Genomic DNA, 15,227 nt, shown 5'->3' on the forward strand with positions numbered 1-15,227 from the left:
AGAAGGCCCAAAAAACTTTAAAGGACTATTTTGAGATAAACTTAAATACCACTGTGGAAAAAAGAACAATCTGGGACGCAAGTAAAGCAGTCATGAGAGGGTTTCTAATACAACAAAACACGATTAAGAAAAAGTTCTGGAATGAAAAGAAGGAGAAGATATTGGAAAAAATAAGAGATGGAGAGAAAAAATTAAGATCTAGGCCCAAGTCGAAGGAAGTGCTGAGAGAAGTGAAATTTTTCCAAGCACAATATTTGAAATTGATAAATCAAGAGGTGGAATGGAAAATTAAACAAATGAAACAAAGATCTTTTGAATCAGCAAACAAGTGTGGGAAACTGCTAGCATGGCAGTTGAAAAAGAGACAAAAACTTAATACAGTTACAAATCTAGAGATTGAAGGGAGAATGGTTCAGAAACCCGAGGAAATTAGAAAGTGCTTCCAGAGATATTTCAAAGAACTTTATTTACAAGGGCCGCAGAAAGATTCGGAGGTGGATCAATTCCTTAAAACTAATGGATTACAAAAAATACCTCAGGAAATGAGAACAACCCTGAATAGTAATATCACACAGCAAGAAATTGAAAGTGCCATTCAGAACCTTCAATTAGGCAAATCTCCAGGCCCTGATGGACTTACCTCCAAATATTATAAGGTTTTGAAAGACTATTTGATACAACCTCTGTTGGAGGTCTGCAACCAGATTATGGAGGGGAGGAAGGCACCGGAAACGTGGAAAGAAGCTTTCATCACATTGATACCTAAACTAGAAACTGAAAAGACCCAGCTTAAGAACTACCGCCCCATCTCACTCCTAAATGTGGATTATAAAAATTTTGCGGATATTTTGGCAAGTAGGTTTAAAAAAGTACTTAATGAAGTGATACATAAGGACCAGGCCGGCTTTCTCCCCGGTAGGCATTTGTTTGATAACACAAGAAACATTATTGACATTTTGGAACTTCTACAAACAAATCTTAACACTAGAGCGGTTTTAATCTTTATTGATGTGGAGAAAGCCTTTGACAATATCTCTTGGATGTTTATGAAGAAAAATCTGGAAGGGATGGGAGTGGGGCGGGGGTTTGAAAGTGGAATAGAAGCAATATATTCAGAACAAAAAGCCAAATTGATAGTAAACAATGTGGTGACAGAGGAGTTTAAAATTGAAAAAGGGACTCGGCAGGGGTGCCCCCTATCCCCCCTACTGTTTATTTCAGTTCTGGAGGTGCTATTGAACATGATTAGAAAGGACCGGTTGGTACAGGGAATTGAGGTCGGAGTGAAACAATATAAATTGAAAGCATTTGCAGATGACTTGGTATTAACATTACAGGAGCCAGTCTCTAGTACTAAAAGAGTGTTAGAACTAATTTCTGACTTTGGTCGGGTGGCGGGATTTAAGCTGAACAAGCAAAAAACTAAGGTTCTAGCAAAAAATTTGACAACTACAGAAACAGATGAGTTCCTGAAAGAAACAAAACTAAATGTGGTTAAAAAAGTAAAATACCTAGGGGTGTATCTGACCTCCAAAAATTTGAATTTGTTTAAAGATAATTACGAGAAATGCTGGTCAGAAATCAAAAGAGATTTGGAAACATGGTCAAGATTGAAACTTTCCTTGTTGGGCCGAATAGCAGCTATAAAGATGAATGTATTGCCGAAAATGTTATTTCTGTTTCAGGCCCTACAGATCGTGGACAAGGTGGAATGTTTTGGAAAGTGGCAGAAGGATATTTCCAAGTTTGTTTGGCAGGGCAAAAAGCCCCGAATAAAGTTTAAAATATTAACTGATGCGAAAGAAAGAGGGGGATTTGCCCTGCCAGACTTGAGGTTATATTATGAATCTGCAGCCTTCTGCTGGTTGAAAGATTGGATCTTATTGGAGAACACTGATGTCCTAGATCTGGAAGGGTTTGACAATGCTTTTGGGTGGCATGCATATTTGTGGTATGACAAGGTTAAAGTGCACAAATTGTTTAAAAACCACATTGTCAGAAGAGCAATTTGGATGGTCTGGACAAAATATAAAGACTTATTGGAGAGTAAGACTCCGAGGTGGCTCTCACCGGTGGAGGCCAAGGCACGTAAGAGATTTAACATGGAGGCCTACTGGCCTAAATATTGGGAAATAATTGAAAAAATTGGAGACAATTGGAGGTTGCAGAGCTTGGAAAAACTAAAAAACAAGGTGCGAGATTGGTTGCACTATGCACAAATTCAGGAGGTTTTTAAAGTGGACAAGAAGGTTGGATTCCAGGTGGAAAAATCGAAACTAGAGACAGAACTGTTAGAGCCAAAAAATAAACTACTTTCGAGAATGTATAACTTGCTGCTTAAATGGAATACTCAGGATGAGACAGTCAAATCCGCCATGATAAAATGGGCGCAGGATTTGGGGCATAACATTATGTTTGAAGACTGGGAAAGGTTATGGAACACCGGAATGAAATTTACGGCATGTAGTGCCTTGAAGGAAAACATTATGAAAATGGTATACCGGTGGTACATGACCCCAGTCAAGCTTGCTAAGATATATCACCTGTCTGACAATAAATGTTGGAAATGTAAAGAGGCGGAAGGGACATTCTTTCACCTCTGGTGGACTTGCCCGAAAGTGAAGGCCTTTTGGGAGATGATTCATAATGAACTAAAAAAGGTACTTAGATTTACCTTACCTAAGAAACCGGAGGCCTTTCTTCTGGGCATGGTGGACCAGAGAGTGTTTAAGAAAGATAGAACTTTTTTTTATGTATGCCACTACAGCAGCAAGGATCCTGATTGCAAAGCATTGGAAGACACAAGATCTACCCACGCTGGAGGAATGGCACACGCAGTTGATGGACTATATGGAACTGGCCGAAATGACTGGCAGAATCCGAGATTTGGGAGAAGAAACAATTGAGGAGGACTGGAAAAAATTTAAGGACTATTTGAAAAAACATTATAAGCTGTACGAATGTTAAAAAATGCACTCTCTAGGAAACTCTAGCTTCAGCAATTGTAAATTAATGAAATGGAAATTAAGGCACAAGAAGTCAGAGGTAGAATAATGAAATAACTTTATTGTGTTTAAACGAAAATGTATAAGATTTGGGTTACAACATCTTTGAAATTAGGTAACATGATAAAATGAAGGATACAATAAGTATTGAAACAAGTTAACAAATTGCTGATGTTCTGTATCACAGAGAATGCAGGGTTTGGAGGATGCGGGGAAGTCCACTAGACTTGTTGGAAAAAAAGAACATGGAAAATTGTAACTTTTTTTATTTTATTTCTTATATCTGTCTTCTATTCTTTTTTTCTGTACTTCATAAACTTAATAAAAATATTATAAAAAAAAAATAGAACAATACTGGTTCTCAATCAGGATACTATTAAAATGAGACAACTGCATTCCACCACAACTTCCAAGGGATCACGCATGGCATGCAAAGCAATTAAAACTTCTTCTTTTTCAGTATCTGCATGCTTATAGTAAATTGATTTTTATTTCTGCAAAGAAATGATCACACATGGGTAACTCCCTGGGAAAGTCAAGGAGCATTACCAGAAGAGAACTTGTAAGCTACTGGCTGGGAAAATGACTGTCAAAATAAATAACAGTTTACATATTTTTAAAAAGGTCTCCACCGCTAGCAGCAACTGCCCGGAGAATGAAAATTTTGGTTAGGGGTGGCCGGCAGGGAGGGAGGGAAGAGCTTGCAATCGGAAAATCTGCAGCAACATTTCTGAATTATTTAAAGTTGCACAAGGAACGCGTGGGCTTTTAGTGGGAGAGGGAGGGGCGCTCCGACAAGCACGCAGTACAGGAAACGGTTGCCTGGCAACAAGACCCTTTGGAAGGGAAAGGAGTTAATATTGACAGTTGGAAAGATCAGAAGGGAGGAAAGCACAAAAGTGCAGAGAGCGCTAGACAGGCAGGCAGAGGGACAGAAGCTAATTAGTTGCAGACGGGGGACATGAAAGCAAAGGGAGAAGAAGAGAGAAAACTGTGGCTGGGAGTCTCAGACTAAGCATTTGCATTTTAATCTCTGATTAAGATGCTCCAAAACCAAAACGAAACAAAATACGTAATTAGGGCACTCATAAACCCAGTGTTTACTTGAAAGCCCTGCAGAATGTGCCTCCGGATGTAAATATGTTGCACTTGCACCCGAGGAATGCCGCATGGATCTTTCCCCCTCTTGTTTCGAAGATGCTTAACACTGCATCATCAAGACAAAAGAGCTGTGAAATTTTTTTAAAAAAGAAACATAGAGAGGTAGGAAGAAACTAGACAGCAAGTTGCCTTTCTATTTGTGCTCACTTGATTTTTGTCACCTCGGTTGAATTTTGGCCCCATTGGGGAGGTGGATCCTGATCACAGGAATGTATGAAACTACTTTTCTATCAATCAAAGGGATGAGGAGTATGCTGCCCTACAGATATGGTTGGACTCCAGCCCCCTTCAGCCTCAACCAGCAGGGATGATGGGAGTTGTAGTCCAGCAAAATCTGGAAGGCCACAGGTGACCCATCCCTGTTATCCCTGAGCCATTCCATAAGTCCAGTGTTTCTCATCACTCTTGGGCCCCTAGCTGTTGTTGGACTACAACTCCCATCATCCCCTGCTTGCAGGACTGGTGATCAGGGATGATGTGAGTCGTAGTCCAAACACAGCTCAGTGTGTCTAGCCCCGTAGCGTCTATTCCCCAATTGGGAATGGGTTTTAGATGGTCTTTCCTAGACCTGCCTGGAGATTCCAGGGATTGGACCTGAATGCAAACGATGTGCTCTGCACTAGTGACCTCCAGATCTTTCCCAAGGAACCTTAAACATCTTCAGATGGTTTGTAATCCACCTACCTACCTCTGTGTCATGGTTCAGACACAGAACAAAACCACCTAAACAAGATGGGAACTGCATGGGAACACATTGTTCTCACCTAAACTGGGCCACGTTATACTTGCAGTATTGAACACACCAACTTCAAAAACATATAATATCCATTTCAGGAATTAGCCACTTGCAACGTGATCTGGGCTCACAATTCTGCAAATGGCTGTACTCAGAACCCACCGAGATGCATGCCAAAGCCTGCTGGAACAACGACAATGCCTCAGTCATCTTGGCAGTAGAATTAAAGCTGAGGAGAGTCAAGAGGAAGAACAAAATGGCAGGGAAGTGTGGATCCATCACCACAGCAACAGAGGCACTTCCTCTCCTTCCAGGAAGCCTGGCTGTGTGCTTGGAGATCCAGGGCTTCCTCAGGCCCGTAGTTGGCTGTTCATATCTCCAAATCTAAGCTTGAAAACAAGGCTACCAGGCCTACAAGAAACAGCAAACTAAGAATGTTGGAAAACATTGCTTTAGTGCTAAGATACTTCACCGAATTTGTGCTCTGGTAGGTTTCTGAAAGAAAATACTGTTATTTAAACTCTGCACTTTTAAAATCCTGGCATACTTCAGTAAGCTCATCCATTTGGTAGAAGAGGAAAATGTGTTGTTGGTGGGGGGTTTTTGCTTCTTTATATGAGCAGGTTTATTTCACACATACAAACAGGTTTTCGAAAGCCTGCTTACTGAAGCTCAATATTCCCGGACAATCACAAACGGCTTTCAGATAGAGGCACAATAGTGTCGGATGTTAACAAAAAAACAACAACCCAGTATTATGCTGGATTTTTTCCTTACTTAAAGAGAGTTCGAAGCTGAAGGCTTACTTCAAGGAAGCAACTAGACTCGTCCACTTTTAATACTGTGAGTCAAAAGCCGTTTCTGTACTGATGTACTGCCTCCTTCGATTTGCAGTTGTGAACTCCAGAAATGAATGCAACAAATCTGGACTCCACATTTCTGCAGCTTTGGACTCATTGCATGAGCAAGGAGTAGCTGGACTATAAAGCACCAACTGACCACACAACAGTTTGAAGTTGCCCCATAGGCTTTCACAGGGATATGCAGAGCACTTCGCTTCTGTTCATTCTCTCTCTCTCACCCATATTTATGTTCTTGTTTGTAATATTTATTCGCTGCCCTTCAGCCAAAGGTCTCGGCAAGTCTTACAAATTAACTGATAGAAAGAATATAACAGTAAATATAGAAAAGTAGGTTCAGAGCAGAGTGCAGCAGAACAAAACACCAGCGTAAAAATAAGTCACACAAGCTAAAAGGCCTGGGCAAAGAACAAGGCTTTCCACTGGGAGCTGAAAAGAAAACAAAGATCATGCCAGGTGATCTCTGGGGAGGGAATTTGAGAAGTGGGTGCCACAGCTGAAAAGGCCCTGTCTCCAAACACCACCCCCCTTACCATAGATGGCAGAGGAACCGAGAACAAGGCCTCAGTGGCTGATCTCAAAATTACAGGCTAATGGAGGTCTAAAGCCAATCATTCAAATACTTTGGTCCCATGTTATATAGGGCTCTTTAAGTTAAAACCAGTCCCTTGAATTTTGCTTGGAAATGAGCTGGAAGCCTATGTATAGTCACAAGACCTGATGGAATATGATCTCCATGTCTGGTCTCTGTTAATAAGCGTGCAGCTCTAATGGGCAATCCTCAAAGGCAGCCCCACATAGCGGGTATTGCAGTAATGTGAACCAAATATACTGATAACTGCTACAAGGGTAGCTCTGTCCAGGAGGGGTCACAGCAATAGTCAAGTGAATATGGGGCAAGAAACTGAAACAGAATATTCACAAGGTGGCGGCTCTGTTGATCAGCTGTCCAGGGAGCTGTTTCAATCAGCTCCAGAAGGGACTGTACTTTCCATGCAAGATAAGGTGCACAGTTAGGGATGTTGTAATATGAGTGTCCAGCAGCTGCAAACAAGCAGCTCGATGTTTACATCACATGATGTGTCTGAGTGTGGGACAGGAAGTTCCAAGCTCTTCTCAGAGTTGTGTTCTCAGTGTAACATGAGACCTTCCTGTTGTTCCTGTACAGGAGGAGTTAGTCAGTTGCTCGGAGGCTTCTGAGAGAGAAGTCGTGTTTTTGTGCAGTGTACAGTCCAGGAATAAAGTAGAATGAAATAGACTACTTTTTCAGACTGTTTTCTTTCTCCTGCTGCTACGCAAGGGGGAAGGGAGTGTGCACCTCTCAGGAGGGAGGTGTCGCTTACTCAAGACCTCCCTGGTCTGTCTGGAAACCAGCCAGGGTAGATCATCGGCAACAGGCCCCGAGTGCCTGGGAAGAGGAGCCAGCCTTTCCCGAGGGGGCCAGTTTCCAACAAGGGAGTGGTGTTGCACTTGTCTTTGTCTCTTGAGTTTCAAAAGGCATAAAGGACCTTCTATCCGTAGAGGTTTATCCACTGACTGCACCCCTAGACAGTGACAGTCTAGCCACATGCCTTGGTAACTTAAAGGCTCCATGGACTACCACAAAGAGCGTAAGATGGGGCTGCCTTTGGAGACAGTTTGGAAGCTGCAGGTAGTCCAGGGGTTATACAGAGATCCTCCGGCACCTTCATTGTACAGCTTTCAGAAAATGCTGAAGATGCACCTCTTTACCCTGGCTTTTGCCACTTGAGGTGCATGTTTTTAGGGCCTGCCTGTTTTTGTGGTCGTAAGCTGTTTTTAATTGTTTTTAATATTGTGTTTTAATGTTGTGACCCGCCCTGTGACCTTAGGGCGATTTGCAGGCAATGAATAAATAGTATTAAAAGGTGCCTGCTTCTTGGGAGAAAAGCAATGACAAACCTAGACAGCATCTTAAAAAGCAGAGACATCGCCTTGCCAAGAAAGGTCTGTATAGTTAAAGCTATGGTTTTCCCAGTAGTGATGTATGGAAGTGAGAGCTGGACCATAAAGAAGGCTGATCGCCAAAGAATTGATGCTTTTGAATTACGGTGCTGGAGGAGACTCTTGAGAGTCCCATGGACTGCAAGAAGATCAAACCTATCCATTCTTAAGGAAATCAGTCCTGAGTGCTCACTGGAAGGACAGATCCTGAAGCTGAGGCTCCAATACTTGGGCCATCTCATAAGAAGAGAAGACTCCCTGGAAAAGACCCTGATGTTGTGAAAGATTGAAGCCACAAAGAGAAGGGGACGACAGAGGACGAGATGGTTGGACAGTGTTCTCAAAGCTACCAGCATGAGTTTGACTAAACTGTGGAAGACAGGAGTGTCTGGCATGCTCTGGTCCATGGGGTCACGAAGAGTCGGACACAAGTAAACGACTAAACAACAACACTCTTTCCAGTAGCCAGGCTGGCTCTTAAAGTGCTCTGCAGGTAGGAAAGACAGGTGCTTCCAGTGCCATAAGCCACATTGTTGCCACAAGGCAGGAATGTCTCTTCCATCTGAAGCAATAATAGTCTCTGGTGCAGTTTCAGCCACATCCTTGTGCATAATTTCACCAGGTATCTTTTACGAATCCCCAAGTAGATTTAATACAGATTTCAGTTGTGATAAAGCCCACTCTGATAAACTGAAACGGTTCTTGGTGACGAGCAAAAAAAAGGGGGGGGCATTCAAATGTTTAACTCTCTTTTTTTCAAAAAGATAAGTACACCCTCAAGAAGCTTTGCTGTAGAAAAGAAAGCAATGAAAGTGTTCTTTATCTGCCACCATCTCTTATACAGGCAGTAGAATCTCTCGGTTGGTTTTCATAGCTGCTGAATTCTCCTATGAATGCAAGCTTGGTATGCAGAGAACTCAATTTACATGCATTTCATATAGAACCACTTTCCGGGGTTTCAACAGGGTTAAATATCTGGCAATGGGTATATCAAGCCGTAAAAACAGAATCCCCAAGACTTCTCCAATATCTGTGATCTTGGTATTTTTAGCTGGCACAATACAACTCTGGAATGCTTCGGAAGTTCACTGTGAAAACATGGTTCACCACCAGCAAACTGAGGGAAGGGAGGGGGAAGTATGGTTTAAAAGGTGACCTGCCACAAAGGTAGGGAGCCTCAGGCCCAGGGGGCAAATGTCAGAAGCCGGGCTCCTGGGACCCTCCATAGGTTATGCTTCTACCTTGATCATAAGGTAAAGGTAAAGGGACCCCTGACCATTAGGTCCAGTCATGGCCGACTCTGGGGTTGCGGCGCTCATCTCGCTTTATTGGCCAAGGGAGCCGGCGTTTGTCCGCAGACAGCTTCCAGGTCATGTGGCCAACATGACTAAGCCGCTTCTGGCGAACCAGAGCAGCACATGGAAACGCCGTTTACCTTCCCGCCGGAGCGGTACCTATTTATCTACTTGCACTTTGACATGCTTTTGAACTGCTAGGTTGGCAGGAGCAGGGACCGAGCAACGGGAGCTCACCCCGTCGTGGGGATTCGAACCGCCAACCTTCTGATCGGCAAGTCCTAGGCTCTGTTTTTTAACCCACAGCGCCACCCCCCACCTTTAGTGTTTTTTTGTCTGGATTCAATGTGTCCCTGAATTATGGTATTACTGCTTGCTTTCCTGCATGGAGGATACATTTACTTCTGTTAATGAGTCAGCATAGCCACTAGAGGGACATGGAAAATTGTGCCCTGAGCTTTTTAGACTCATCAGCCCATGTACTATCCAAATCCAAGGGGCACATTGGTTGCCAGATATGGTGGCATTATTTTCAGCTCTCCAACCCCACTAGGCTAACTCAACCACCCTGTGGCTTCTGGACTTCCCACTTATTTTCAAGCTTATCTTCACATGGATTTGAAACGCGCTTAATTGTCTGAAAAAAACAAAAGCCAAGATTGTTGTCAGGGGACTGCCATCAGAACAGGGAAGGGAGGCAGAGGGGCCGTTGGGACACAGGGAACCTCCAAAAATCTTGCGAAGCAGTTCCTCTTCCTGTGGTGGGGAAAGCCACAACTCCAGTGGGGAAGAGGGAGAGGGACCAGAGAATGCTGCTGGGAGCCCCAGCGCCGCACCTCGTCAGTCTGAGGGTGGGGAAAGCCACACTTCCAGGGGAAAGGAGGGGAAAGGGCTAGAGGATGCTGCTGGGAGCCTCAGCACCACTCCTTGCCAAGCCGGCCAGGAGGGAAACACACCTCTTCCGTCGCCCACCTTGCACAGAGGGGTAAAACGCAAAGAAGGAAGGAAACGGCTGGGGTGACTAACTTCTTATGTTGGGGGAGGACCCAAAAAGGACCACTCCCGGATTCTGCTAGCGACTGAGGCAGACATGAACTTGTGGTTCTGCACTGTAAATAGTTTTGCACCAAAATAAAACCTGTAAAAGACAAGTCAGAGTCCTGCCTGGTTACTCACGAGCAACCACCATTGCCACCTGACAATTGTCATGAAACTGACACCTATGGCTAATGACTCTTGCGGGATCCTAGCATAAAGCGAATGGGTTTTGCCAAGGCCTGGCAAAGATAACCAATGCATGTGCCATAATTAGAGAGGAAGAGGGTTGGGGGAAACTGCCTCGCCCACATCAGCTGCTCTTCTCAGCTGAATGACAAGTGGAAAGACTTAGAAGTGCAATTTAAGGCAAAATAAGATCGAAGCTGCAGCAAGTATATAAGAGGGAATAAATGCCATGGATCTTAAGAATGAACTGAGAAGAAAGCACTGCCTGAAATACATGCGCTTTACGGATAGGCAGTTTGCATGCATCACAATGACAAGGCAACTGGGAAGTGAGTCCCTAGCCCACTCTTTCCAACTTAAGGATAAATTGAGCACACTGGAGACAAAATTATGATACGCCAGACAGAACATCTCCCCTCCTTATCTCATATGTGACCATAAGGATACAAGAATGGAAAAAGAGGAAATTGTGCTTGCCGCTTTGCACAAACAATCTTGATATAAAGATGGAAAATGGAAGAAAATAGATCCATACTGAACTACCCTAAACTGGAAATTACTCCCCAATGATTTATGACCAGTCAAAGACACTAAAGGTAAACTAGTGTAAAAAGTTGGTTGGATTCTTTAACAGGAACTTGCCTACAACTTTTTTTATATATAAAAGTGTTATTAGGCCAAAATGGAGGCTTGCAGCCAACCAGTGAAGAGAGCAGCACACACACACGCACACACACACACACACACACAACCAGTAGGGGGAAAAAGAGATGAATCTCAAAACTGTACCAATGTATACAATGGATTTAATAATAAAGTGTCAACAACTCTTAATCTGCTAGAGCAGCCTTCATGAACCTGGTGCCCTACAGAGTACAACTCCAATCAGCCCCAGCTAATAATAATACCTACAAATGCACACAGCGATGACGGAAAAGTTCGATTTTGTCTGCATTTTAATGAGGAACAACCCAATTTGCACTTCTCAAACTAATGCACTAACCAAAACACATCCTTCAAAATTCACACTATCCAACCAAACAACATTTACCAATCTTGGAGTAAGTGTGCATATATCGGTGAAAATAAAATACAAAACGCATTACACTGGGGCAAATGGCATGTGTAACATCTGCGCATTAGTCAAAACTGCAGGCAAAAACAATGTGCTTTATTAGGTGAAATTCACACTAAAATGTTGGTGATTTTTCATGCTATAAAATAAAACAGCAAATTGCTGCAGAAATGTGAAAACCAGATTTAAGACTGGGAAAACGAGGAACGTAATATAACTGAAATGGACAAATTCGTTGATCCCTACACAGAGATGCTTTTTTTTTTTTTTTTTTTTACTGAACCACCAGTGGAGTCTCGTCTATTAGGGCGAGTGGGGACTGAACCGCCAATCTCAGGCAGCCCCTTGGTCAGCCTCCACTTGGCTGCCTTCTTAACTTGTAAACCAACCCAGGGGTGACCCTGGCTATCAGCTTCCTTCACCTTCCTTCTCAGTGTGGTCAAAGAATCACAGAATTGTCGAGTTGGAAGAGACACCCTGTAATACAGGAATCATAGATCTGTCGGTGATTAGCTCTAGTTCCACTTATCATTGGCACTGACTGACATTGGCTCTGTCTCCATCTGCTTTCCCCCTTCCTTCCAAATCCCAGTGTAGTGCCGGATTACCAAATACGAACAGTAGGCACCAGTCTATGGGACCCACGTCTTTTAGGGGCCCCATGACAATGGATCAAAATAATATTGCTTTGATCTTGGAACAAAACTACAACCTAGCTTTCTTAGTTCAATGCTATTCCACTAGTGTCCATGTATAAAAAACCTCCAGATATGTATTTTACTACTTTACTACTTTATTTTAATACTTTGTTCGAAGCTGCCCCGAGTGGCTGGGGAAACCCAGCCAGATGGGCAGGGTATAAATAATAAATTATTATTATTATTATTATTATTATTATTATTATTATTATTATTATTAAGCTTTGTTAATGTGTCACGAGTTCCCTCCAGATCCTAGAATATTTACGAGTAGCCATGTAGAAGCTTAAAATCAAAGGCATATTAGGAGATAATCTATGAGATGCCCATTGCCCCAAATATTTCAACTGCCTAGGTGCCTCCACTAGGTTTAATCCAGCACTGTCCCAATGGAGGTCAACTACCACGGTCAAACCCACTCTGATATGACCGCTTGGCAGAACAGGAACTGAAAAGAGGGACTATGGGTTGGTAAACGACAGGCAAAAGGAGTGGGTGAAATCTGTGCTCCTCATCCACACACCTATTTTGCTGTTGAAAGCTAAGCTTAACCACCAGCGCCTCACTTTTCCCATATTCATCCTTAAATGCATGAACTTTCTGACATCACATTTACTTTGGCCCCAAGGGTGGCAGGAGATCACAAAGCATTCCAGCTTTAAATGGATCTTTGTGCAGAAGGTGGAAGCCAAGATAAAATTAGTGCGGATAGTTGGATGCAAGAGGGCTTAATAAAAAATACCATTAAGACCACTGAATGAAAAGGCTTTGAACAAAAGGGTTTTAAAGCCAGTAAAGAACTATACTGATAATACAGAACAAACTCTGAAGTTGTATGAGAATGGTTTTGAGACTTCCAATGAAAACACATACAGCAGCTCCAAGAGACGCATTGTGGATTTAAGCAGGGCTGACTGAAATTTCAAAATATGCAGACAAGCTTTCGGTTTTTTCACAGTCTATCTATGGATAGAAAAGCACAAGAGACCTTACATTACTTAATCAATTGCCTTTGCCATAACAAACCAACAGTCTTGGTCTGCAATCCTGGGAATTTGATTGCTGCCTTGCACCACAATGAGATATTACCATTATTTCTTAATTAAGTCAGTTTTTTAAAAAATGCAGTCGGCTATATTTATCATACAACTCAATTTGCAAAGTTAATAATTAATTAGCCTCGTCTCTCTCAGAAGCACAATTCCTGTATTTTCTGATATTTGTGCATTATATATTCCGTGACTGAGCAGAAATTTGAGCCACATCCTAATAGTGCAATCCTATGCGCATTTACTTGTAACATAGCTGTCAGCTTTTCCCTTTTCTTGCGAGGAATCCTATTCAGAATAAGGGAATTTCCCTTTTTAAAAAGGGAAAAGTTGACAGCTATGACTTGTAAGTAAGTCCCATTGTGTTCAAGGAAGTCTGCTCCCAGGCAAGAGGAATCCTAGCAGAACAATCCCATGCATGCCTACTCACAAGTAAGCTCCAATAGGTTCAATAGAACTTGCTCCCAGGGAAGCATGCATAGGGAGCCCAGGTGGTGGTTTAAATCAAAATTGCCTGCTGTCAGATCCAGACATAGTTATTAGTAGAGCAGAGCTTATAAAATGAAAAAGATTCTTACAAGTGAACAGACAAAACAGAGATAGTTTTGAAAACCTCACAGTTGATTATTATAGCAGTCAAGCGCTTATTTACAAACTGATGTCTCCTAGTGAATATGTATTCTTTAATAGCAGACAACTCCTGGACTTACCAGAGAAGTGAAATGATATTTAAAACTAAATGTAAAATAAACTTTTTAGATATGTTCATATTTTCTTTATTCTTTTTAATTTGTTTTACAGGGAGAGCACATCAAAGATTGCAGTTGACTGTTTACCTTTTTGAGAGACAGCAAGAATGATAAAATTGTGTTCCCATGCTGCCTCAACGGAAAATGACAATTATCCATTCCAGAACAGCATCATTACCTATCCACATGCATCTTCCCTTCCTGGGATGCTTATCAAAAGCAAATACAAGTAATTTTTTTACTCAATTTTATTTTTACCTTGGAAGACCTGATATCCCAGGCCTTGACTTCTGGACTGAATCCTCCACAGATACAAACATTCGGATCAAGAGGGTGAAACTTCAAGGTGCTAATTCGAAAGTCAGTCCCACTGCTAAAAGTCTGTGCTCCTAAAACGGTGACAGAAAAGAAGAATGGGGGTTACTTTTTTTGGAAGTAAGGATTTACAGTTTCACAATTTTATTTCAGAACTATACGTGGTAGTAGTGCTCAATGAAAATTCGTTGACTTTTTCCTGTATGCCATCAGAAATTACAAGTAGTCTTCTTTCTCTGATCCCAGAGAGGGTCCTTTGCTTCAAAGTCCTTGCTCTGTTGAAGTTCATAACCAAATCCTTAGTTCAGTTGCTTGCAAAGTCCTGCAACTGATAGAGTTCTCTGAGTTCTGGTAATTTCCAGACTTCTTTCACAGACCATATTTTCAAAAAGTCTTTGCTTGAATCCAGAATTCCAACAGATAGCCTGCAACATTTCCTGTGATCTCCTACCTCACAATATTCCTCACAATATGCTGTAACTTGAGCCCTTTTATACAGTTACTTGCCAAATCTGCCCAATAACACAGATAAGAGAGCAGATGCATTGTGGGGAATGAGTCGTCTCAGTTGACTCATGGAGAATTACCCCAGTAACTGCATTAACCATTGGGATGCATGCAGTTTTAGTGAATACAAGGCAGGTCCCTGTCCCAAGGAGCTTACAATCTGAAATTCAAGGGAAACAGAGGAAGATGAGGGAAATGGAGGGAAGACATATGTGGTTGTTTTCGACTGCACAGATGTTGAACTTGGGGCTGACTTTGTCTGGGATGAACAGACGGTTCAAAATACAACAGCTAGGGTAATGACTGGCCCCAGACAATAGAACAAATGGATCCATTTGTAAACCCACTTGATCTTAAAACAGAAGGCCCTAAAAAAGTTGGGGTCCAGATTCTCAAGGACTACCTTTCCCTGCACAAACCTGCTGGCACATCAAGACCATCTTCAAATGCCCTTCCCTAGGTCACAACTACCACTAGAACTGAGGCAGGTGGTAACAGAGGATGGGGTCTTCTCAGCTATGGTACTCTGGTCCTGGAATTCTCTCCCCAATCAGGCTCGCCTGGCACCAAACTTAGAGCTTGTTTCCAGTC

The 15,227-nt window shown here is 42.4% G+C and overlaps 1 protein-coding gene and 1 long non-coding RNA gene across 3 annotated transcripts in view; one reads left to right on the forward strand and one right to left on the reverse strand.

The window, feature by feature from the left end:
* Nucleotides 1-15,227, reverse strand: part of WDR25 (WD repeat domain 25) — a 100,928-nt gene that overhangs the window by 10,495 nt on the left and 75,206 nt on the right. For both annotated transcript variants that reach the window (XM_083735762.1, XM_083735761.1), the window contains exon 4: nucleotides 14,073-14,203. In XM_083735762.1, coding sequence (XP_083591888.1) covers nucleotides 14,073-14,203 — 131 coding nt within the window. The remainder of the gene's footprint in view (nucleotides 1-14,072; nucleotides 14,204-15,227) is intronic.
* On the forward strand, nucleotides 5,771-7,647 carry LOC310844897. Its single transcript, XR_014564376.1, has 2 exons — nucleotides 5,771-6,783; nucleotides 7,222-7,647. It is a non-coding gene; the product is annotated as an uncharacterized lncRNA (long non-coding RNA).

This window comes from Podarcis gaigeae (genome assembly GCF_964106915.1).
Source record: "Podarcis gaigeae genome assembly, chromosome: 1".
In the NCBI taxonomy this organism is placed as follows: Eukaryota; Metazoa; Chordata; class Lepidosauria; order Squamata; family Lacertidae; genus Podarcis; species Podarcis gaigeae.